Genomic DNA, 23856 nt, shown 5'->3' with positions numbered 1-23856 from the left:
TGTCTGTTTTAATAAGGTAGCGATGCACCATCAACAACATGTGGTTAAAACAAACATTTCAAAGCCAAATAGAAGGACGGCTTGAAATCTTAGTTATGGAAAAATAGTACCACTGCTTGAATACTGTCAGTATTTCCTTCATGGGATCCAATAGGCTATGGATGCGAAACTAAACTATCATATATGCCTATATAGTCTTAATACACTAAATTAACTCTAAACTTGTATTGCTTCAATTCATATGATGCAACTCAAAACTTGAACTGCTGCCATTTACAGCCGCCGAATTTATCTTAGAACATTTCATATTCAGCACGACCCCTTATCTTTATTTGTGCACTTAGCTGAACGCCACCTTGAGGCTTGCTTGGGATGCCTAGATTCCTGATTGCTCAGCCCTAGCATATAAAATTCGCACCATCTACTGGCACAGATGAATCATTGCAATATTTGTGGATAAAAAACCCACAACAAAACACCTAAATTGCTCTATGAACGTGGAGTAATTGAGTTTTTTATGAGTAAAATGAGAAGGGTTAATGCAATTCATTTAATGCAGCTAAATTGCACAATCATTAGTAGGACTGGGGACCCTATACTGTAACCTGTTAAGACCTAAAAATACAATAAAATGCTTTTAATGCTTTTTAATCCAACTACCAATATTGGCCAAAGTCCTTTTTAAAACAAAGACATATCAATAACAGCTCTCCTACACTCCTTCCTCATAGAGAGCACTTTGACCTTCTCGTAAAATGCACCCTCTCGTCACTGGCGCATGTTTGTGCGCGTGTGATGTAATAGTTTACACAATAATATAATTGTAAACCTATTCCCATGCTCGAGTAAATGGTTAACGTTGTGTGGATTACGCTATACAATTTTCTGCCAACGCAAGCGTTATAGAAAGATATCTAGAATTCAGTACTGGGCGCTGTCCAAAATTGATGCTGCCGCGTCGCGTCGAATCTATGATGCTCTGTTCGTGGTGCTGAAATCCTTTGCGCTCGTGTTCTCTCTCCTTTTCTCTCTGTCCCTCCCTCCTTCCATCTCTCCTCTCTCCCTCCCTTGGTCCTCTCTCACATTCACAAAACCCTCTGTCATGGCGTCTTCCAACAATGTTACCCCCACCAACTGTAGCTGGTGGCCAATCTCAGCCATGGATGAAGACGGTGAAATAACAGATATGGAGAAAAGCGATGAGCCAGCTATAGAGTCGAAACCTAGTTTCTCTAAAGACAAGCTTGTTTTGTATCACTGGACGCAGTCTTTCACCTCTCAAAAGGTAACACACCGACAGCATGAAAATGAAATGGAGGTGTTCCCGCTCTGTCTCTTACATATCATATCTGCTTTAGCTATGTATTTTTAATTCAATATATTAGATGTTTTATATATATAATGGTGTAGGCCTACACGTTTGTGTTATTTTTTTTATTTTACATTTTGGCAATATTTCTCATACGAGACGTTATGAAACCTCTGCATCATCAGGTGTGGACATTTTCCTCGACATTGAATTATACGAGATGGATAGGCTATTGGTGATCAATATCTGTTATATTCCAATGGATTCGGTGATTAGAAGACGTGTCTAATTCTAACAAGGCATATGCTATGTTTGGACAATTTTCGCCTCATTCATGAGAAATCAGGCTACACCTCCTGTGGTCCAAAATATGACAATGTAAATAATTGATTGAAAGTGAGGTATCTCTGTGGAAAACAAACAAAATGGAACATTTCAACCTTCTCTGTGCCTTTCTCTCAATGTAGTGCATATGTTGTTCAAAAATCTATTCATAGACTTGGTCATTTTTATTCCAATAGTATATAGGGCCCATCGTGAGCCTTTCTGATACAGGTACCTTTCTCTAATGAGGGGTATACTACAGGATCAAGAGTTAGCCAGCTAACTAGCCTAAATATTCTTGATATAACTTTTTACATACACAGAGTGTACAGTAGGAACTGGCATGGACTCTACAAGGTGTGGAAAGCGTTCCACAGGGATGCTGGCCCATGTTGACTCCAATGCTTCCCACAGTTGTGTCAAGTTAGCTGGATGTCTTTTGGGTGGTGGACCATTCTTGATACACGCAGGAAACTGTTGAGCGTGAAAAACCCAGCAGCGTTGCAGTTCTTGACACACTCAAACCAGTGCACCTGGCAACTACTACCATACCGCGTTCAAAGGCACTTAAATCTTTTGTCTTGCCCATTCACCCTCTGAATGGCGCACATACACACACAATCCATGTCTCAATTGTCTCAAGTGGATTTAACAAGTGACGTCAATAAGGGATCATAGCGTTCACCTGGATTCACCTTGTCTGTCTATGTCATGGAAAGAGTCCTTAGTGTTTTACAAACTCAGTGTATATTACGCATTTTGAATATAGAGACATAAATGTTTTGTTTTTTCCCAAATGCACATATAGTGAACGTAGGATCAACATTTAGCATCAATATGACATATAGAAACATCATGCAATGAAGACAACATGTGGGCCAGTGTTGCTATGTACCTGGTTAGACAGCCGCTCTACACATCTGTTTGTATTGTGCTCAGCTAGCTTTGCTCCACTCCAAACCATTAGGCTATTGGCTCCAAACCACTCTGGGAGCTACTGCTGATCTGGTCCTGTTGTCACCCAACAGTAACAGTAAACATCATTTAAACGTCATTGTCGAGGGTTCCACTTAGAGAGGTTGCATTCCTTAACGTTTCGAGCCTAAAACTGTAATTCGGCAAAGTGTACTATGTACAACTTGAGGTTGCTGTTAATGATGGTTAGGCGGCATTGGATTTGAGATAATGAACAGGGAATGTTAGGATACCCTGGTTCCTCTGTCCTCTCAGCACCAATATACGGTATGTGGTCAACAAACAGGCAAATGTGTTTTATATTTGAGTATGCCATAAAAAAAGTACATCAATTTATGTCCTTGCACAATTCACATGATCCATATAGGTATTTTGGTCAAACTAAGGAGGACTAAGACAGATGTCCAAGTCACCGGAAATATAGCTGAGACAGACCAAAAAAAATTGCTCTGTCATTGCATTAACCCGTACAAACCTGTCTTTCTTGATATCTTTAGAAAATCATCAATGTATGTAAACTATATCTCAATCTCTCATAATGTAGTTAATTTAATCATTGATCCACCTGGCATACAGTAAATGATCGATTGTGCACAAGAGGAATGATATAGCATGAGTTTGATACCTTAAGGTAACGGCATCATCTGAAGCAATTGAAGAGAAATACTTCACTGTCTGTCATTCTTAACTGCTGCAGAAGGTTGGAGATTTACACCTTTGTCACTACAGTATTACCCCCGAGCCTGTAAGTCTCTACTGCTAGATCTTATACAGTAGTCAACACTCAGATGTCAGTGAGTACAACTCAGGTGTCAGTGGTTCCCTGGGTCAGATATAGAGATCTCTATCGCTATCTATGGTTCTGGTGGTTCCAACGCAGATGTCAGTGGTTATCAGTGACAGTGCCGATTACATAGCATATGAACACATCAGTTGAGGGCCTCTTGGAGGTCGGGGCACCGACAGATAGCATATTATGAGCACGTTGGTTGGGGACCCTCTGCATATGACGCTGCTGATTATTATCTATCCTATTGCCCTTTACTACAGTGCATTTGGAAAGTATTCAGACCCCATGACTCTGCAGCACTCCACCATTCAGGCCTTTATGGTAGAGTGGCTAGACAGAAGCCACTCCTCAGTAAAAGGAACATGACAGCCTGCTTGGAGTTTGCCAAAAGGCACCCAAAGGACTCTCAGATCACGAGAAACAAGATTCTGTAGTCTGATGAAACGAACATTGAACTCTTTGGCCTGAATGCCAAGCGTCACGTCTGGAGGAAACCTGGCACCATCCAGGTGCCAGGTGGTGGCAGGGAATGGGAGACTAGTGGGAGACTATATAGATAGAGATTAATAGAGCAAAGTATGATGCTGAAAACCATCTCTAGAGCGCTCAGGACCTCAGATTGAGGTGAAGGTTCACCTTCCAACAGGACAACGAACCTAAGCACACAGCCAAGACAGTGCAGAAGTGGATTTGGAACAATTCTCTGAATGTCCTTGAGCCAGAGCCCGGAATTAAACCTGATCGAACATCTCTCGAGAGACACAAGCTGAAAATAGCTGTGCAGTGACTCTCCCCATCCAACCTGACAGAGCTTAAGAGGATCTGCAGAGAAGAATGGGAGAATCTCCCCAAATACAGGTGTGCCAAGCTTGTAGCGTCATACCCAATTGACTCAAGGCTGCAATCACTGCCAAAGGTGCTTCAACAGAGTGTTTATTTTATTTAACTAGGCAAGACAGGCAAGAACAGTTAAGAACAATTCTTATTTTCAATGACGGCCTTGTTCAGGGGCAGAACGACAGCTTGGGGATTGGTTACGAGTCCAACGCTCTAACCACTAGGCTACCTCAGAGTACTGAGTAAAGGGTCTGAATACTTACTGTATGTAAATGTGATATTGAAGTTTTTTATTTTCAATACATTTGCAAAAATGTAAAAAACACTGTTTTTGCTTGGTCATTATGGGGTATTGTGTGTAGATTATTTAAAATCCATTTTAGAATAAGGCTGTAACGTAACCAACCAAATGTGGAAAAAGTCAAAGGGTCTGAATACTTTCCGATGCACTGTATATATACATATCTACCTCAATTACCTCATACCCCTGCACATCAACTCCGTACTGGTACCCTGTGTATATAGCCAAGTTATTGTTACTCATTGTGTATTTATTCCTTGTGTTATTATTTTTCTATGATGTCAATGTTTTCTCTCTCTGCATTGTTGGTAAGGGCCCGGAAGAGAGCGTTTCACTGTTTGTTTACACCTGTTGATTACGAAGCATGTGACAAATAAAATGTGGTTTGAACACATCAGTTGAGGGGCCCTCTGGAGGTTTGGGAATTTAGGAATTTAGCTTTAAAATTGCAAAAAATAAATGCTCTGCCCCATGGCAAAATGTGTAGAATTGCAGGACATTTGCTTTAAATGAGGTGGGCGAATTTAGGAATTTAGCTTTAAAATTGCAAAAAAAATTTTTTTCTGCCCAATGGCAAATGTGTAGAATTGCAGAAGGTTATCTGTGCTAGTATGGCCCTGGTCAGTGAGTTTATGATGAGGAGGTAATGTTAAGGTGCAATTAATAGTCTGGTTAGAAGAGATAGATTGGTACATTTGCTGCAACCATATGATTGAGGAATATTTGTAATCTTTGAATCGTTGTTCTGGTTGAGTATATACCCTAATAACTCTCTACAGTCATCTACTTCAGCTACTGTTTAAGTTTCATGCTGTTACATAGGTAATCAGTGATGGGACTTGTTGCAGTAAGTTGAGAAAGCTACAAGGTCTTCCTGTTCTGTCTCACGCACCAGTCTTCCTTCCTCTGTGCACAATAGCGTGGGGACAAGGTTACCCTGTACATGACAGGGGTTATAATAATTCCTAGGCTTGAAATTTTTAATAATTTGATGCACTCACACTCACACTTTGCGATGTTTTGTTATAATTTGTTTGGCCATGTACAACAAACCCATGGCCCCCTCAACCTCCACAGTGTAATTCATATTCTTTCTACAATAGCCGTCTACGGAGCTTGGCATGACTTTTAATAAAACACTGTAAATGGATACTGTCTGCCTCACAGAAGCCCTTTTAGTTCGTATTGAGCACAACAACACATCATTATTTTGCTTGGGATTATGAACACAAAAGATAAAGGGGCCTACATCTGGCAGTGATGCATGAATGGTACTTTTTCCTAAGGACTTTTAACATCCTGTTTCATGCCTGTCTGTACTTGTGTAGAGCAGGCTTCTCTGCTTTAGGGCGTGCAGTTGGTTGGAAAGAAACAGATAATTGTTTCCTTTTAAAATTGTTCTCCAACAAAACATTGTACAAGTAGCAACAATAAGCTAAATTGCGAATGCAACTTAAAATATTTTTTTTTATGTTAACCCTTGTAGACCTGAAGGGATTTCCCTCTTAGATTCACTTCACTAGCACATATTTGTAATAAGATTGTAATAACAAGGATCATCAAGAGTACTGATTGCACAAAGCCACAAAAAAATGAATTGAACTAAGAGATGAAGGTGTAACATGTGTCTCTGAAGATGAAATGTAGGTGTCACTTGTGCCTTTTGCTATGAGACGAAGATGTAACTCGAGTGTTTCTCTGTGTGTCGTCCAGGTGCGTCTGGTGATCAATGAGAAGGGTCTGCTGTGTGAAGAGAGAGACGTAAGTCTCCCTATAGCCGAGCACAAGGAGCCCTGGTTCATGAGGCTCAACCTGGGGGAGGAGGTGGCCGTCTTCATCCACGGAGACACCATCGTCTCAGACTACAACCAGATTATAGAGTACCTAGAGGCTCATTTTGGAGGAGGTATTGCCTTTCAGACTACTTGATCTATTTCCTTTAAGGTTACTTTAGGGTCTCTTTTCACCCATGATGTTACAGTAGTGACTGCATAGCAAACAGTATACAACCAGGTCATAGCGATGGCCTACCTAGAGACTAACTTGGGGATGTACTGCTTTTCCAGGCTACTCATGTCTTTATTAGTAACCATAAACAGTATTCACCAGGTTATTGAATACTTACAGACGGAATTGTGAACAGAGATACATCTAATTGGCCAATCTTATGGTTCACTGCAGGTAAGGGATCAATGATCGTCCATGTCATTAAGTCAATGACTGGCTGGCGGCTGCATAGCAAAGACGTTTTGAGGCATTAATGTTGCTATTTTAATGTTCGTAAACCGTGTTAAGCTATTTTCTCACCAGGGAAGTGTAATTCAACCCAGATACTGACTGTGTTCTGTGCGCCATGTTTTTCTCAGTATATCACGTGTCCTATCATGGTCCTTTGGGTAATTTGCGGTGGTGGTTGTGGGTCGTTATATAATGTCCCGAGAGAATGGCTCCAGTAAGGCCTGCAGGGATACAGTATTTACCATGGCCAATGAATGAAGGACTTCCTCTTACTTCAGATCGAGACACTTCACACTCACCCATCCATGACAGAGAGGCTTGATGCTATAGAAGGCGACTATACTGATTTCAGATTTCAGTTACAACAGATGTGCTCCAATGATTTCTCTCATGTCATTAACGTCCATTTGTAACTTTCAAGCTCTTATTTTATTTTAAACAGATGAAGCTATTTTTCTTTAATTACATTTGGATTATTTTCAGTTTATATTAATGTTCCATATGGCTGTTGAGTAGCAGATTTGTGTTCAGCAGGGACCAGTGTAGCAAAGCATTTAGCATAGTATATGTCAGAGTAGTTTAACTCCCTGTTTCACTTTGTTGAGAAACTTTTTAGCCCTACTGAACATGACCCAGACCTCATGCTCATTTTAAAGAGGATGTGTCATCCAGCTGCTTGATTTACAGATATTGTCTCCAATTCTGTGTACTTTCTAATGCACCCTGCCAAAGGGGACTGGAGTTGGCCTAGGAAGTGTAGATGAAGCAGCAGAGAAAATCCTGTCATAGTAAAGGACAGGAAATCTAGTGCCAAGTCAACTCAAGTTAGCCTATTGTTGAAATCCTACCTCTAGCAAGGTGAAATCCACTGCCATATCACTTACTATTTTATGGTAGCTAAGCACTACCCTGACGCCTCACACTAAGTTCTTACGCTGTTCTGTCATTCGCTACAGACTTTAGTGTGAATCTGCCATCATTGAATGTCGTTTGAGTGACGTCGTTTATGGTGAAAACAAAATCATCAGCAATTGGATCGCCTCTAACCAATCACAGTATTAAAGCCAATTATGTACTTTGAAAACACCGCTTCAACCACGTGTTCTGGCTCTGGCCCAACCCATTAGTTTTCTGGGACATATCAGACGCCATGAATGTGTTCGCATGCGTTCAAGACAACTGCTAACTCTGAAAAAAACTAGCTCAGACTGGGATTGTTTAAAAAAAAACGGTCATCCAATTCAGAATTCCAAGTCGGAAACTCTGGTATCTTTCTATAGTTCCAACTTTCCGACTTGAAGATCACTGGCGTCATGATCTGACCTCGTTTTTTTCCAGAGTTCCCAATTGTCTTGAAAGCACCATATGGTCATATCCAGACTCATTGAGGAGGAAAAGAAAGTTTGTGGGCGTGGCGTAACATTTTAGCAGAGCAGGGAGTCTGGGTAGCAAGGAGTCTGGGTAGCCAGGCAAGCTGAACCTTAATCTCTCTTTATGCTCTCCTTATGCTTTCTCAGGGAGAATCTTGTTTTGGTATTTTGTCAGCAGTGTCCCATTTGCTTGCCATGTATCAGAGTGAGATGTGACTGGGCAGTAAAACATAGTGAGTTCAGTGGGTTCTCTCCAGTGCGACATTTTATTGTGCACCATCATCATGTTGGCACGAGGTGCAGCAGTGCTGTGGCTGTGTCCAAGTCAAGGCCATGCCCCTGTTTGTGTTCTGTCTGAGGATGGGTGCTTAGCGCTGCAGCAGAGCGCACCAGCAGCAGACCTCCAGAGCCAAGCCACGTACGGCCACAGCCATGCCCAAGTCGACCTGTTGGGCCTGGACTGATTAGTCAGCAGTCTGCCGGGTGCAGCTCCAGGCCTCCAGCTCCACCTTAAAGACACACAACCAGATTAACAGCACAGACTGGAATATCCCCGGGCACTTCCTGTGTCCCCACTCCCCGTCACAGTAAAATCCCCCTTACACACCATTGTTAGGCTTTGTAAGTGGACTGTTGCACATAAAGTAAAGGCTGAAGTTGGTATACAGTGTTGTCTATTATGTTACAGGCCTATATGTTAGAATGAAATCTACAATGCATTTGGAGAGTATTCAGACCCTTTGACTTATTCTAATATAGAGTCTCCTTGGGTATGATGCTACAAGCTTGGGGCAGCTGTATTTGGGGAGTTTCTCCCATTCTTCTCCTCAGCTCTTCTCAAGCTCTATCAGGTTGGATGGGGAGCGTCACTGCACAGCTATTTTCAGGTCTCTCCAGAGATGATCGATATGGTTCAGGCCCTGGCTGGGCCACTCAAGGACATTCAGAGACTTGTCCCGAAAGCCACACCTGCATTGTCTTGGCTGTGTGCTTAGAGTCGTTGTCCTGTTGGAAGGTGAACCTTCACACCAGTCTGAGGTCCTGAGCGCTCTGGAGCAGGTTTTCATCAAGGATCTCTCAGTACTTTGCTCCGTTCATCTTTCCCTCGATCCTGACTAGTCTCTCGGTCCCTGCCACTGAAAACCATCCGAAACACCATAATGCTGCAACCAACATGCTTCACCGTAGGGATGGTGCCAGGTTTCCTCCATCTTGGTTTCATCAGACCAGAGAATCTTGTTTCTCATGGTCTGCGACTCCAAGCGGGCTGTCATGTGCCTTTTACTGAGGAGTGGCTTCCGTCTGGCAACTCTACCATAAAGGCCTGATTGGTGGAGTACTGCAGAGATGGTTGTCCTTCTGGAAGATTCTCCCATCTCCACAGAGGAACTCTGGAGCTCTGTCAGAGTGAGCATCGGGTTCTTGTTCACCTCCCTGACCAAGAACCTTCTCCCCTGATTGCCCAGTTTGGCCGGGAGGCCAAATCTAAGAAGAGTCTTGGTGGTTCCAAACTTCTTAATTTAAGATTGATGGAGGCCACTGTGTTCTTAGGGACCTTCAATGCTGCAGAAATGTTTTGGTACCCTTCCCCAGATCTGTGCATTGACACAATCCTGTCTCAGAGCTCTATGGAGAATTTCTTTGACCTCATGGCTTGGTTTTTGCTGCTCTGACATGCACTGTCAACTGTGGGACCCTATATAGACAGGTGTGTGCCTTTCCAAATCATGTCCAATCAATTGAATTTACCACAGGTGGACTCCAATCAAGTTGAAGAAAGGATGATCAATGGAAACAGGGTGCACTTAAGCTCAATTTCAAGTCTCATAGCAAAGGGTCTGAATACTTGTGTAAAAAAAGTACATTTGCAAAAATGTCATTATGGGGTATTGTGTGTTGATTGATGAGGGGAAAATATATTTTAATCAATTTTAGAATAAGGTTGTAATGTAACAAAATGTGGAAAAAAGTTAAGGGGTCTGAATATTTCCGAATGCACTGTATGTTTGGCTGTAAATACCTCTGTCTGTGTGTACCTGTTTTTTTTTTTTAGAAACGGTGGCCCAGCTAATTCCCGATGCTGACTCTCCACTCCACGAGCGGGTGCAGCAGTACCGTGAGCTGCTGGACGGCCTGCCCATGGATGCTTACACACACGGCTGTATACTGCACCCAGAGCTCACCACCGACTCCATGATCCCAAAGTATGCCACCGCTGAAATACGTAGTAAGTCAAGTCAAGTTCAGTGTAACCTTTTACAATTAATTGTAAAATATTCACATACAGTTGAAGTTGGAAGTTTACATACACCTTAGCCAAATACATTTGAACTCTGTTTTTCACAAATCCTGACATTTAATCCTAAAAATTCCCTGTATTAGGTCAGTTAGGATCACCACTTTATTTTAAGCATGTGAAATGTCAGAATAATAATAGAGAGAATTATTTATTTGAGCTTTTATTTCTTTCATCACATTCCCAGTGGGTCAGAAGTTTACATACACTCAATTAGTATTTGGTAGCATTGCCTTTAAATTGTTTAACTTGGGTCAAATGTTTCAGGTAGCCTTCCACAAGCTTCCAAAAATAAGTTGGGTGAATTTTGGCTGGCACACGCTTTTTCAGTTCTGCACACAAATTTTCTATAGGATTGAGGTCAGGGCTTTGTGATGGCCACTCCAATACCTTGACTTTGTTGTCCTTAAGCCATTTTGCCACAGCTTTGGAAGTATGCTTGGGGTCATTGTCCATTTGGAAGACCCATTTGCGATCAAGCTTTAACTTCCTGACTGATGTCTTGAGATGTTGCTTCAATATATCCACATAATTTTCCTTCCTCATGAAGCCATCTATTTTGTGAAGTGCACCAGTCCCTCCTGCAGCAAAGCACCCCCACAACATTATGCTGCCACCCTCTTGCTTCAAGATTAGGATGGTGTTCTTCAGCTTGCAAGCCTCCCCCTTTTTCCTCCAAACATAACAATGGCCAAACAGCTCTATTTTTGTTTCATCAAGCCAGAGGACATTTCTCCAAAAAGTAGGATCTTTGTCCCCATGTGCAGTTGCAAACCGTAGCCTGGCTTTTTTTTATGGCGGTTTTGGAGCAGTGGCTTCTTCCTTGCTGAGCGGCTTTTAAGGTTATGTCGATATAGGACTTGTTTCACTGTGGAATTTGATACTTTTGTACGTGTTTCCTCCAGCATCTTCACAAGGTCCTTTACTGTTGTTCTGGGATTGATTTGCACTTTTCGCACTGAAGTACTTTCATCTCTAGGAGACAGAATGCGTCTCCTTCCTGAGCGGTATGACGGGTGCGTGGTCCCATGGTGTTTATACTTGCATACTATTGTTTGTACAGATGATCGTGGTACCTTCAGGCATTTGGAAATTCCTCCCAAGGATGAACCAGACTTGTAGAGGTCTACAATTATTATTTTTTCAGAGATCCTGGCTGATTTCTTTTGATTTTCCCATGATGTCAAGCAAAGGGGCACTGAGTTTGAAGGTAGGCCTTGAAATACATCCACAGGTACACCTCCAATTGACTCAAATTATGCCAATTAGCCTATCAGAAACTTCTAAAGCCATGACATAATTTTCTGGAATTTTCCAAGCTGTTTAAAGGCACAGTCATCTTCGTGTATGTAAACTTCTGACCCACTGGAATTGTGATACAGTGAATTATAAATGAAATAATCTGTCTGTTAATTAACAATTGTTGGAAAAATGACTTGTGTCATGCACAAAGTAGATGTCCTAACAGACTTGCCAAAACTATAGTTTGTTAAAACTTCTTAGGGCTGCAATCCTGTTAACGGGATGATAAGACAACAGCCAGTGAAAGTGCAGGGCGCCAAATTAAAATTCGTCAAACATACATGTATCTTATACCATTGTAAAGGTAATATTGTTGTTAATCCCACCACAGTGTCCGATGTCAAATACGCTCAGTGTCCAAGCCAAAGAGACACTCAAAACCATTTTTCCAGCCTAAGAAAGGAGTCACAAAAAGCACAAATAGAGATAAAATTAATCACTAACCTTTGATGATCGTCATCAGATGACACTCATAGGACTTCATGTTACACAATACATGTATGTTTTGTTTGATAAAGTTCCTATTTATATAAAAAAATCGCAGTTTATATTGGCGCGTAACGTTCACTAGTTCCAAAAACATCCAGTGATTTTGCATAGCCACATCGATTCAACAGAAATACTCATCATAAAGGAAGATGGTAATACAAATTATACACATGGAATTATAGATATACCGCTCCTAAATGCAACGCTGTGTCAGATTTAAAAAAACTTTACGGAAAAGGCAAATCATGCAATAATCTGAGACGCAGCTCAGAAAATAAATCAAATTTTCCGCCATGTTGGAGTCAACAGAAATCACATTATAAATATTCTCTTACCTTTTGATGATCTTCATCTGAATGCACTCCCAGGAATCCTAGTTCCACAATAAATGCTTGATTTGTTCGATAATGTCCATTATTTATGTCCAAGTAGCTACTTTTGGTAGCGCGTTAGGTACACATATCCAAACGCTCGTGCAGGTCCCGCATAACTTCGGACAAAAACTTAAAAAAGTTACATTACAGGTTGAAGAAACATTTCAAACTAAGTATAGAATCAATCTTTAGGGTGTTGTTATCATAAATCTTCAATTAAGTTCCAACCGGAGAATTCCTTTGTGTCTAGAGAAGCAATGGAACGCAGGTCAATATCATGTGGAATGCGCATGACTCTCTGCCAGTAACCTAATAATAATAATAATATATCCCATTTAGCAGACGCTTTTGTCCAAAGCGACTTACAAGTCGGCTGGGGCCACTACATATGGGTGGCCCTACCGGGAATCGAACCCACGACGCTTGGCGTTGCAAGCGCCATGCTCTACCGACTGAGCCACACAGGACCCCTGACTCATTCAGCTCTTATTCAGGCCCACAACACAGTAGAAGCCTCATTCAAGTTTCTAAAGATGGTTGGAAGCCCTAGGAAGTGCAACTTAATTCATATCCTACTGTGAATTCAATAGGGCCTGGGTTGAAAATCGACCAACCTCAGATTTCTCACTTCCTGTTTGGATTTCTTCTCAGGTTTTTGCCTGCCATGAGTTCTGTTATACTCACAGACAACATTCAAACAGTTTTAGAAACGTCAGAGTGTTTTCTATCCAATATTAATAATACTATGCATATATTAGCAACTGAGACTGAGGAGCAGGCCGTTTACTCTGGGTACCTCTGGGCACCGTTCATCCAAGCTACTCAATACTGCCTCTTCAGCCATAAGAAGTTTAACAAGAAATTTGTGGAGTGGTTGAAAAACAAGTTTTTAATGACTCCAACCTAAGTGTATGTAAACTTCCGACTTCAACTGTAGTATGAACTAAATTATTTTGAGATGTTTATTAGTAGACCACAAAAATGCATACATGCAAGGCCCGTGCGTGCACGTTGTAATAATATCATATTGAATATAAACAGAGTTCATGATCCGCAATATCCCAAAACAAAATGAAACTGATATAATTATCCATTACCATTCAGCGTCCTCACAACATTTTCATGTTTAACAGGTTGTCAGGAACCAAATTACGCTGTCCAATTTCACCTTGTTTATCGTTAAAATCCATCAAATTGAATTGAAGCAATGTCACTCATTCTCTGTATGCGATATTAGGTCATTGAGTCCGCACTCAGTACATGAATCCTTACTTCATGGACGTGTTGTGTAAATCAAGGCTAGTCCAGCCAAAAGCCTGCAGTGGAATATATTAACCAGGAAACCCCATGCCCTGTGTTGATGTCTCTTAAATAAACTTGCTTTATTTGTTGTTTGAGGCGGCACACCAATGTTTATATTTAATCCGAGTCATTCATGTGTTTTATGAACAACATGTAATTGACTTATATCTCACACTTTATAACTGAAATGGGTTGTCCTTGGGAAATGCATATTTAATGGGATCTCGATTTGTAAATTGTGTATTTCTAATGAATTATACTCTTGTCAACTAGGAACATATACACTTGATCATTTGCTGTTATTGAACATCAACTCTCTGCCTTTGGTACTGTTTTAGACTGACAGTTGTGGTGACAGAAGGGTTTATCAGAGGTATTTAATCCAGTAGTCACTGACTATTGTCTCTTATCTCACTATTTCATCCAGGAGTCACTGATGTCTCTGTCTCTCTGTCTTCAGGACACTTGACCAACGCTGCGTCTGAGCTGATGAAGCTGGACCATGAGGAGCCAACTCTGACAGAGCCATACCTCTCCAAGCAGAAAAAACTCATGGTAAGACTGGCAGCATGGTACCACCAGACCACAGGAGAAGCCTTAAAAGAGAGAAACATTGCAGATGATTGTCACAATACAAACAATTGACCTTTCCGTTCGCTCTAAATACCATGTGTGTGTGTGTGTGTGTGTATCTGTGTTTTAGAGGCATATAACAATTTCTTTAAATGAGCATGGCTTACAAGGTTGTTAAGATGAGGTGATACTGTTCTTACTCAAATGAACTGGTCACATTGACAACTGTAAGCAATATGAGCTGTTGTGTACATTTCTATTACACAGAGCATCTCCAACATGGTTGTTTTTGACAATGTTTCAGTGTGATGTAGGATAGATATTGCGCAATTACCCCAAGTGATTGTGTCAGGTTCTATGTTAGTTATTTGTTGACCCATAATATATCAACATGAATTGCTGCTACTGCCAGGGCCAACCTGCTGGCTAAAACAAATGGTTTCCCTTTAACGGCTTGGCTCTTCCTATCTTTAGTCAGTACTTATATAAAAATATGTTTATTTACCACTGTTGTTACCACTGCTACAAATAGGTTTATTTTCCTCTGTTATTGTATTCCAAGGGGACACAGACATGATTAGTTACTTTCTTGTGCCAGACAATGACATAGCACATGATAACTGGTAGGTCTTCTGTTGAGACCAGTGTCTCGGCAGATGTTGTCCATGTATGTTTCATGTGATCTTCCAAGAGGTATTGGCCCGTGAGAGGCTATCCATGGTGTGAGACTGAATATAGGCATAGAGATGGAGATGGGTTTCACATACACTATATATACAAAAGTATGTGGACACCCTTTCAAATGAGTGGATTTGGCTATTTCTGCCACACCCGTTGCTGACAGGTGTATAAAATTGAACATAAACCATGTATTCTCCATAGACAGACATTGACAATAGAATGGCCTTACTGAAGACCTCAGTGACTTTTAACGTGGCTCCGTCATAGGATGCCATCTTTCCAACAAGTCAGTTTGTCAAATTTCTGCCCTGCTCAAACTGCCCCGGTCAACGGTAAGTGCTGTTATTGTGAAGTGGAAACGTCTAGGAGCAACAACGGCTCAGCCGCAAAGTGGTAGGCCACACAAGCTCACAGAATGGAACCGCAGAGAGCTGAAGCGCGTGTACTGTATTGTGATATAGGATTACTCTTGTGCTCACAGGCAAAAATATTGGACCACGACAATGTCAGCTACCTGAAGAAGATCCTTGGCGAGTTGTCGATGGTACTAGATCAGGTGGAAGCCGAGCTAGAAAAGAGGAAAATCGAGTATAAAGGTAAGGGGAGATTATTGTCCCCCTCGATGAAATCGGGGAGGGGACTGTGGACCTGCCTCTGTCCATATGATTGTCAGACGCAATATCTCAGACAGCGCTGGCCTGATTTTGACGAAACTTGGGTGAATGATGTGTCTTGCCATTGCGATCTGGTATTTACAGAATTACACTGATTGGCCCAAGACGGAAGATATAGTAATTAACTGAAATTTGTTAGTCACACGGGGTGGGGCCCATTTGTGGGGGACGACATGTTTACTGTTGCCATGTTATTTATGTTTATGTCCTTCAGTTCAGACATTACCAAACATATTCTGTTTTATTTTCCTAGCCTGGTTCCAGATCTGTTCTATCTTGCCAACTACAAATACAGTGGCAAGAAAAAGTATGTGAACCCTTTGAAGATACCTGGATTTCTGCATAAATTGGTCATAAAATTTGATCTGATCTTCATCTAGGTCACCATAATAGACAAACACAGTCTGCTTAAACGAATAACACACAAACAATTATACATTTTCATGTCTTTATTGAACACACCATGTAAACATTCACAGTGCAGGGTGGAAAAAGTATGTGAACCCTTGGTTTTAATAACTGGTTGACCCTCCTTTGGCAGCAATAACCTCAACCAAACATTTTCTGTAGTTGCAGATCAGACCTGCATAACAGTCAGGAGGAATTTTGGACCATTCCTCCTTACAAAACTATTTAATTTCACCAATATTCTTGGAATGTCTGGTGTGAACTGCTCTCTTGAGGTCATGCCACCTCATCTTAATCAGGTTGAGGTCAGGACTCTGACTGGGCCATTCCAGAAGGTGTATTTTCTTCTGTTGAAGCCAGTCTGTTGTTGATTTACTTCTGTGTTTGGGTCATTGTCCTGTTGCATCACCCAACTTCTGTTGAGCTTCAATTGGCAGACAGATAGCCTAACATTCTCCTGCAAAATGTCTTGATAAACTTGGGAATTATTTTTTTTGTCAATGATAGCAAGCTGTCGAGGCCCTGAGGCAGCAAAGCAGACCCAAACCATGATGCTCCCTCCACCATACTTTACAGTTGCAATGAGGTTTTGATGTTGGTGTGCTATGCCTTTTTTTCTACACACAGTGTTGTGTGTTCCTTCCTTCCAAACAACTCAACTTTAGTTTCAACTGTCCACATAATATTTTGTCAGTAGTGCTTTGGAACATCCAGGTGGACCTTGGCAAACTTCAGACCTGAGCAATGGTTTTTTTTGGACAGTAGTGGCTTCTTCCGTGTCCTCCCATGAACACAATTCTTGTTCAGTGTTTTACGTATCATAGTCTCGTCAACAGAGATGTTAGCATGTTCCAGAGATTTCATAGGTCTTTAGCTGACACAACCTCAAACTATGTTTGTCTATTGTTGTGACTTAGATGAAGATTGGATCAAATTTGAAGACCAATAAATGCAGAAATTCAGGTAATTCCAAATGGTTCACATACTCTTTCTTGCCACTGTACTATGGTCATATAAGAATTGACAAGACAGCACACATATAATATAATAATATATCCCATTTAGCAGACGCTTTTGTCCAAAGCGACTTACAAGTCGGCTGGGGCCACTACTGCATATGGGTCATATCTGGGACAAGGCTACTTCATACCACTCTGCTACAGTATGATGTTTTCTTTTCCCTTTGGCAGGTCAAAAGTGTGAGTTGTGGCTATGTGGACCTGAATTTACACTAGCTGATGTCTGCCTGGGAGCCTTGTTGCACAGGCTTAAGTTCTTGGGACTCTCAAAGAAATACTGGGAGGACGGCAGCCGACCCAACCTCCAGTCCTTTTTCGAGCGGGTGCAAAAACGCTACGCTTTCCGCAAGGTTTTGGGCGACATCCACACAACCCTCCTGTCAGCAGTTCTACCTAACGCATTCCGAATGGTAAAAAAGAAGCCGCCATCTTTTTTCGGGGCCTCTTTCCTCATGGGCTCTCTGGGAGGGATGGGATACTTTGCCTATTGGTTTTTAAAAAAGAAATATGTGTAGTGAACGCCCCCACCTCCTTGTGTTAAATGTCTGTGTATTTGTGTGATGTTTCAACTTTTCTGTAATGTTTTACGACAGCAGGAAAATATGAATCTATATAGAGAACACTATTACTTACCTGGGTGAACAAAGAATATACAAACATTCCATACACAAAGGAATTCTTAACAGCAATTTTTTCTGGTATTCAATACCTTCATCTATTTAATTTCTGGTCTATCGATCAACATGTTACTTTCTCATTAGCTCATTTTGGAGACATGCTTTAGGTTCAGTTATATTGAATTATGGTCATATTCCCAACACATGAGAGAGCCAGACATAATGTTTTGACATTGCATCACCATACCCAAAGTGGGGCTCATCCACAACGTGCATGTACTAGCGTTTTATTAAAGGGATATTTCTGGATTTTGACAATGAGGTCCTTTATCTTCTCCCCAAGAGTCATATAAACTTGAGGAGAAAATTTTTATGTCAAAGTGTCCAGTATAAAGGAAGCTTGAGGTAGTTTCGCGAGCCAATACTAACTAGCATTAGCACAGTGACTGGAAGCTAACAGACACCATTAGACTTCCAGTCATTGCGCTAACGCTAGCAAGCAAATGCACTCACGCTAGTTAGCAACTTCATTCAAACTGCACGCAGCGACATAAAAATGGTATCCACGAGTTCATCTGACTCTGGGGAAGATGATAAAGGGCCTTATTGGTAATATCCAGAAATATCCCCTTTAATACAATTTTCCATCATTGTTTTGGCATTCACCTATTGCCCTTCACTCCTCTGTTGGCCTGGGGTTTCCGTTATTAAAACCCAGTCAATTGACATGATGAACACTGATACTGAACTTCGGATACTTCCTGTGCTGCCAAAAACTGCCAGATGAGACATTAGGATAGCAAGACGTCCAGTCAGTCCCAATTAGCTCCCTATCCCTTGGCCATAACTGTTGTTTGCAGATCTGTAAGCTCCACGACGACACTGCTTATACCTACCCAGACCCTTCAGATATGCAAACATTGGGCCAGAGGGAATGGTTCGGGAATGATTTGGGATCGGCTGAACCAACCAAATATAGACACTACCTTTAGAGCACCATGAAAACATATGCGCTCCATCCATTCATTCAATAATAAAAGGTGATTCTCATTTCTCACACCACAGCTTTGAACTGATCATAAATTGATCCTTGAAAGTCAGAGGTATGATGGAGAAATACTAAAAGGGTAAATTGAGCCCTCCGCAATATTGAGTGGGGAATCAGTTAGTGGCCTTTAACAGTGCCCCTATAGAGTGCTTATGAAATTCTACATTGTTCAGTTAAATACTCACATGGATAGCTGACATTTTTTTGATTCCAGTTCAGCTAACTAACCTTTTTGTTTATTTTGTTATATGACTGGTATAACTAGACATTTAACTTAAACTTCTAAAACCTAAACCTCTTCTAAAACCTCCCTCTGGAGTCTGACTGAACTATACAATGTTCCCCTCTATTCAGGAGTGCTAGCATGTACACAGACGAATGTGGAACGTTAGCAGGGTTTGCATTGTATGATTACAAGGATTTATTTATATTTAAATGAGGTCGGGATAAAAAAGAAACACAGGACAAGACGCAACATAGGAAGCTCCAGTTCTGTTTTTCAACAGAACCAGAATCTCTTTCTCAAAAGTCTTTCCTCACGTCCTCTCCCTCCCTCCTTTTCAAAATGTCAGAGGGAATCGAGGAGACAGGAGAGCATTAAACGAGAAGAGCTGAGGAATCTTGGATCTTCAGCTCTATTTCAATTGCTTAAACATCTGTCCACTCCTTGTCAAGGCATGGGAAACAACTGAGAAATATACTTTTTCTTTTCAAGGTGTTTTGAGGAAGAGAAAAGACTTGAGATTCATTCACTTTGAGTGAACAGAGTAACTGTGCAGGTGGTTGTTAACAGACTGCATGGCTGATTACTTACTGAGATGGGGCCTGGAAGAGGATTCTGAACCAAAGACAATGACCAATGTTTCATTAGCAATGTGTCAGCTGTGTGGGATATCTATGTCCTAAATTGCACCCTGTTCGCTATGTAGTGCACTCATGTTGACAAGGGCCCATATGGATCTGGTCAAAACTAGTGCACTAGGCAAGGAATAGGGTGCAATTTTTGGATTTGGCCCTACCTAATGGTTTCACTTTTATTACTTCTCCTTGTCAAGACACACTTGGGGCCGGTTTCCTCGACACAGATAAAGCCTAGTCCCGGACTAAATAGCATACTCAATGGAGAATCTTCATTGAAATAACTGTTTAGTTTAGGACAAGGTTTAGGTTTATTCTTTGTCTGGGAAACCAGACCTACAAGTTTGTCTGAAAACTGGAAGTTGAGAAGTTACAGTTCATCATCACGTTTGTGTTTGTTGGTGACAAAAAAAAAATTGTGTAGAAGAACTGTAAAAACAAAATGATTCACAATATGTTGAGAGCTTTGGAGATCTATATAATGGAAAGAACATGACTCCAGCAGTCACTTGTATAAGAACAACAACAAAATGGCACAGGTCTGAATATTTTAAGTTGAAGCTGTTTTTAAAGTTGAAAGTAAGCAAGGTAACACATTTGACAGATTGCCTAGTACTCAACTTATACATACATTGTCTTTCATTATGAGCCATACAGTAGTTTAAACACAAGTGTCTACAATCCACTTCATTTTGTTTTTTCTTCTTGCACTATTGTGACTTCTCCTGGGACTTTCACTGATACATAAACTGTAACACTGTCTGGGTGAAATGTCAGAGACCAATTGAGAAATCACTTTTCCATAACCAGCCTATCATTGTCAAGGCTTGTAGATGTTTCATTAGAACAAGCACCATTGTCACCGATAAGTATCTACTTCTTACAACTGAAAAATGAATCCCTGCAAATAAGGTCTGTAATTCATATGGCTCACAGAACTCTCGAGACAATGAATTCATCAAGTTGAGTACTCTTAGTCATTATTTGTGGGCATATTACACAATAGTATTTCTTATTTTTATAAACATGGATTTATTTAGAGTGCACTATGTTTGTTCATAAGCCTTAATTTCTTCAGTTGCCATCAACAAAAAAATGTATTATGAAATTGAAAAATAGAAATTGGAGAATATAAACTTATTTCAACACTTAAATTGAATTTAATGTATTTTCTCTATTCTTTTATCATCTTTTTTTCTCACAAACAATTCAGACAATATCCTCATTGTTAAGAAGTTTATTTGAGTGCACAGTCATGCAATCTACTTAAAATACAATTAAATTCGCAATAAAATGTACTTGTACATCATACTCAATATTCCATGTCCCTAGGTAGTGCTGAGAATAAACAAATGCACCTATAGCTAATAGTAGCATTGATATGATTAGAATCCTTTGGTTCTGGAAAGAATTGTGTGTTGTCCTTAATGATTTGTATAACAAAATTAAATAGCTAGGCTACAATTTTGGCTGACTGTATTTCGGCCTTATGAATAAAGCAATGTTGATTGGGAGCTGCTGGACATTTGAGACATCTGACAATCTGTACAACTAGCTCCAGAACTGATCTCATTTTTATTTGGAGGGTTGTGTTACAATAATTTTGTAGGCAAACCACAATACCTTACCTTCAAAATACCTTACAGATCAGCCTTATAGTATCTCGTTGTAAATGTAGTGTTCACTACATTTGCCATTGATAAACAAATTAAGCTACTTTATACATTTCTCTACAATAAATATTTCCACACAAATAAAACATTTGAAGCCAAAAACATAAAACAAAAAATTACACCGTGACCACCAGAGTGGGGTGAATTATTATTATTTTCTTCAGGTTTGGGTGAATTCCTTTTCCAATTCAGGAAGTAATGGTATGGACCCCAACTCTTGAGAAGACTAGCTAGCTGATAGGCCTGGACCGAGACGTCAACGCCATGCACTGCAATGATCTCAGATTACTTCAGAGTCATTTTAAGAACACCAGCTGCCTACGGCCACATAGGGAGTAGGGACTGCATGCAAACCAACCCCGGACCCCTGTCCAAAATTACCCTTCTGAAGGAAAGACAACTTTAAATAGCAACAACGGTCAACACTGACCCTCAGAAGAATGTCAATGTTTTTAAATGTAATGTTTTGAAGGTGCCAAACATTGCAGAGCCACACAGGAGTGCGAGAGTAGGATGTTTAGCCTAGTACTAAGTAGTGCTGATTTTAAGCGAGTCAACTCTGCTTTGTGGGCTTAAGTGGAAGACCAGGCGATAAGGGCTTTGGATACCATACCCGATACGTGACAAACCATGCCAGAATTCCAAAAACAGTCCCGAGACCGTTCTGCCAGAAATTATGAAAATACACAGAGGTACACATAAACATCCATATCCAGATGAATACTATTCCATTAAGGGACACATATAACAGATCAAGAACAATGTTCCGATTCCTCTCCATGGTAGCCATAGGTGCCATTTCTTCAGCAATGATAAGTGCGGAGTACGAGAGAATGAACGAGTGTCCTGAGATGTCATAGCCGTCCCATTGACCCCCAGCATTCCTGCATCTCCACTTTGTGGTGAATTCTTTATGAGGGACTTGATCCCTGTGGCATGTACCTGTGGCATCTTCAATGTAGAAGAAGGTCTCGGTGAAGGTGTACCAAATGGCTGTGGCCACCACCAATGAGCTCATTCGCCGGAGGGCAAAGGTCAAGCTGTCTTTGTAGTATATGAGGAAGATGAATGGGGTCAACAGCAATAAAGTCCAGCCCCAGGACACTTTGACAAAATACCTGAAAGAGATATAGGAAGTGGTCATGTAAGAAGTAGCACAGACCGTTGATAATCAGACTACACAGGCAAACTTGCTTGCTGACAAGTGTCTAGCCGTATGTAGGGTTTTCACCCATTACATTCGCCCACATTTGGCTCCGTGTAAAATCCAATCATCATTTCTAAACCTGTGTTGATATGCCCCTTCAAATAAAAAAAGCCAGTTACTGTTAATGTTAAGTGTAGGCATCGGGACTATTAACAAAATTCCCCATGTCAGTAGATACTATACTATAGCTATCGCTAAAATTATTTAACGTTAGTGTTTATGAATGGGGTAAGAGGACTTTGGTAAGTGGTTGTTGTTAGCTAACCTCTATGTTGCTCCTCCTTGTATTGTAACGTTAAATAAATACGAAAAGACGAACTGGGGATATAGTTAGCTAACTCGCCTGTTTAACTGAATAACACTGGCGTTTGGCCCTAGTCGTGGCTGTGCTCGCAAGCAAGGGTTTGACACTTCGCAAGCTAACGTTACCAAGCTAGCGAGCTTTCTACAGTTAGCGAGCTTTCTATAGTTTGCTAACCGGTAGCGTTAGCTGACTCTACTTACATATTGAGAACATTTCTGCTGTTGCTAAAATATGTCTCCGGGACGAGCTGTGTCGACTTGACAAGGGATCCCACCATGGAAAGAACCAAGAATGTCCACGGCAATTTAAGACGGACAAACGGTATCCTCCAAAGTGCCACAAACTTGTTCACGATGATATCCACGTCTGCCATGTTGCCACTTGGAAAGATAATGGCTGAGGGGATTGGTATGGTACACCGTGACATCAGCCCTCTCTAGACAATGAACTCTATGAGCGTTGCGTTTCTGCATTTCAGACATTTCTCCAAAAGTATACATTGATTTGAATGAGTAGATCACTTGATTAATATCTTGGCAATTGGCAAGCAACGACATTAAATACGTTTAATTGTTTTCATTGTGGTACATGTGACGTTTAATGACTAATGTAGAATGGTGGGAGGGGGAACAAGTTACTTTTTTGTAATTTTTCATACATCGCATGTTTAGAGTACGGTTTCAAAGTTACGAAGACAAGGGCAAAAGCTTCTTCTTCTTCTATGAGGTTCAACGGCAGTTGGCATCCAATTTCTTGCATTACCGCCACCTACTGCACTGCAGTACAACTCCTTTATACTTTGCTTGAAAAATAAAAATGTACTAAATAAATACCCTTCTAACACTACACTCACTAATCTCAAAATGATATAAAATACAAATAACACC

General features: G+C 40.8%; 2 protein-coding genes across 2 annotated transcripts; one reads left to right on the top strand and one right to left on the bottom strand.

Moving 5' to 3' along the window:
• Positions 1 to 1036: 1036 nt before the first annotated feature.
• LOC135528417 (ganglioside-induced differentiation-associated protein 1-like 1) lies at positions 1037 to 21015 on the top strand. Its single transcript, XM_064957489.1, has 6 exons — positions 1037 to 1285; positions 6250 to 6442; positions 10198 to 10371; positions 14368 to 14462; positions 15643 to 15757; positions 17434 to 21015. Exons 1-6 carry the CDS (start codon positions 1103 to 1105, stop codon positions 17775 to 17777), a joined length of 1104 nt encoding a protein of 367 aa, XP_064813561.1. The 5' UTR covers positions 1037 to 1102; the 3' UTR covers positions 17778 to 21015.
• On the bottom strand, positions 21008 to 23499 carry LOC135528418 (acyl-coenzyme A diphosphatase FITM2-like). The gene is made up of 2 exons (XM_064957490.1): positions 23170 to 23499; positions 21008 to 22576 (listed from the first exon to the last, which is right to left on the bottom strand). The coding sequence occupies exons 1-2, from the start codon at positions 23394 to 23396 to the stop codon at positions 22012 to 22014; spliced, it is 792 nt and encodes a 263-aa protein (XP_064813562.1). The 5' UTR covers positions 23397 to 23499; the 3' UTR covers positions 21008 to 22011.
• Positions 23500 to 23856: the final 357 nt, after the last annotated feature.

The sequence above is a fragment of the Oncorhynchus masou genome, chromosome 33 (genome assembly GCF_036934945.1).
Source record: "Oncorhynchus masou masou isolate Uvic2021 chromosome 33, UVic_Omas_1.1, whole genome shotgun sequence".
NCBI lineage: Eukaryota > Metazoa > Chordata > Actinopteri > Salmoniformes > Salmonidae > Oncorhynchus > Oncorhynchus masou.
This window is presented reverse-complemented; position numbering and strand designations above follow the sequence as displayed.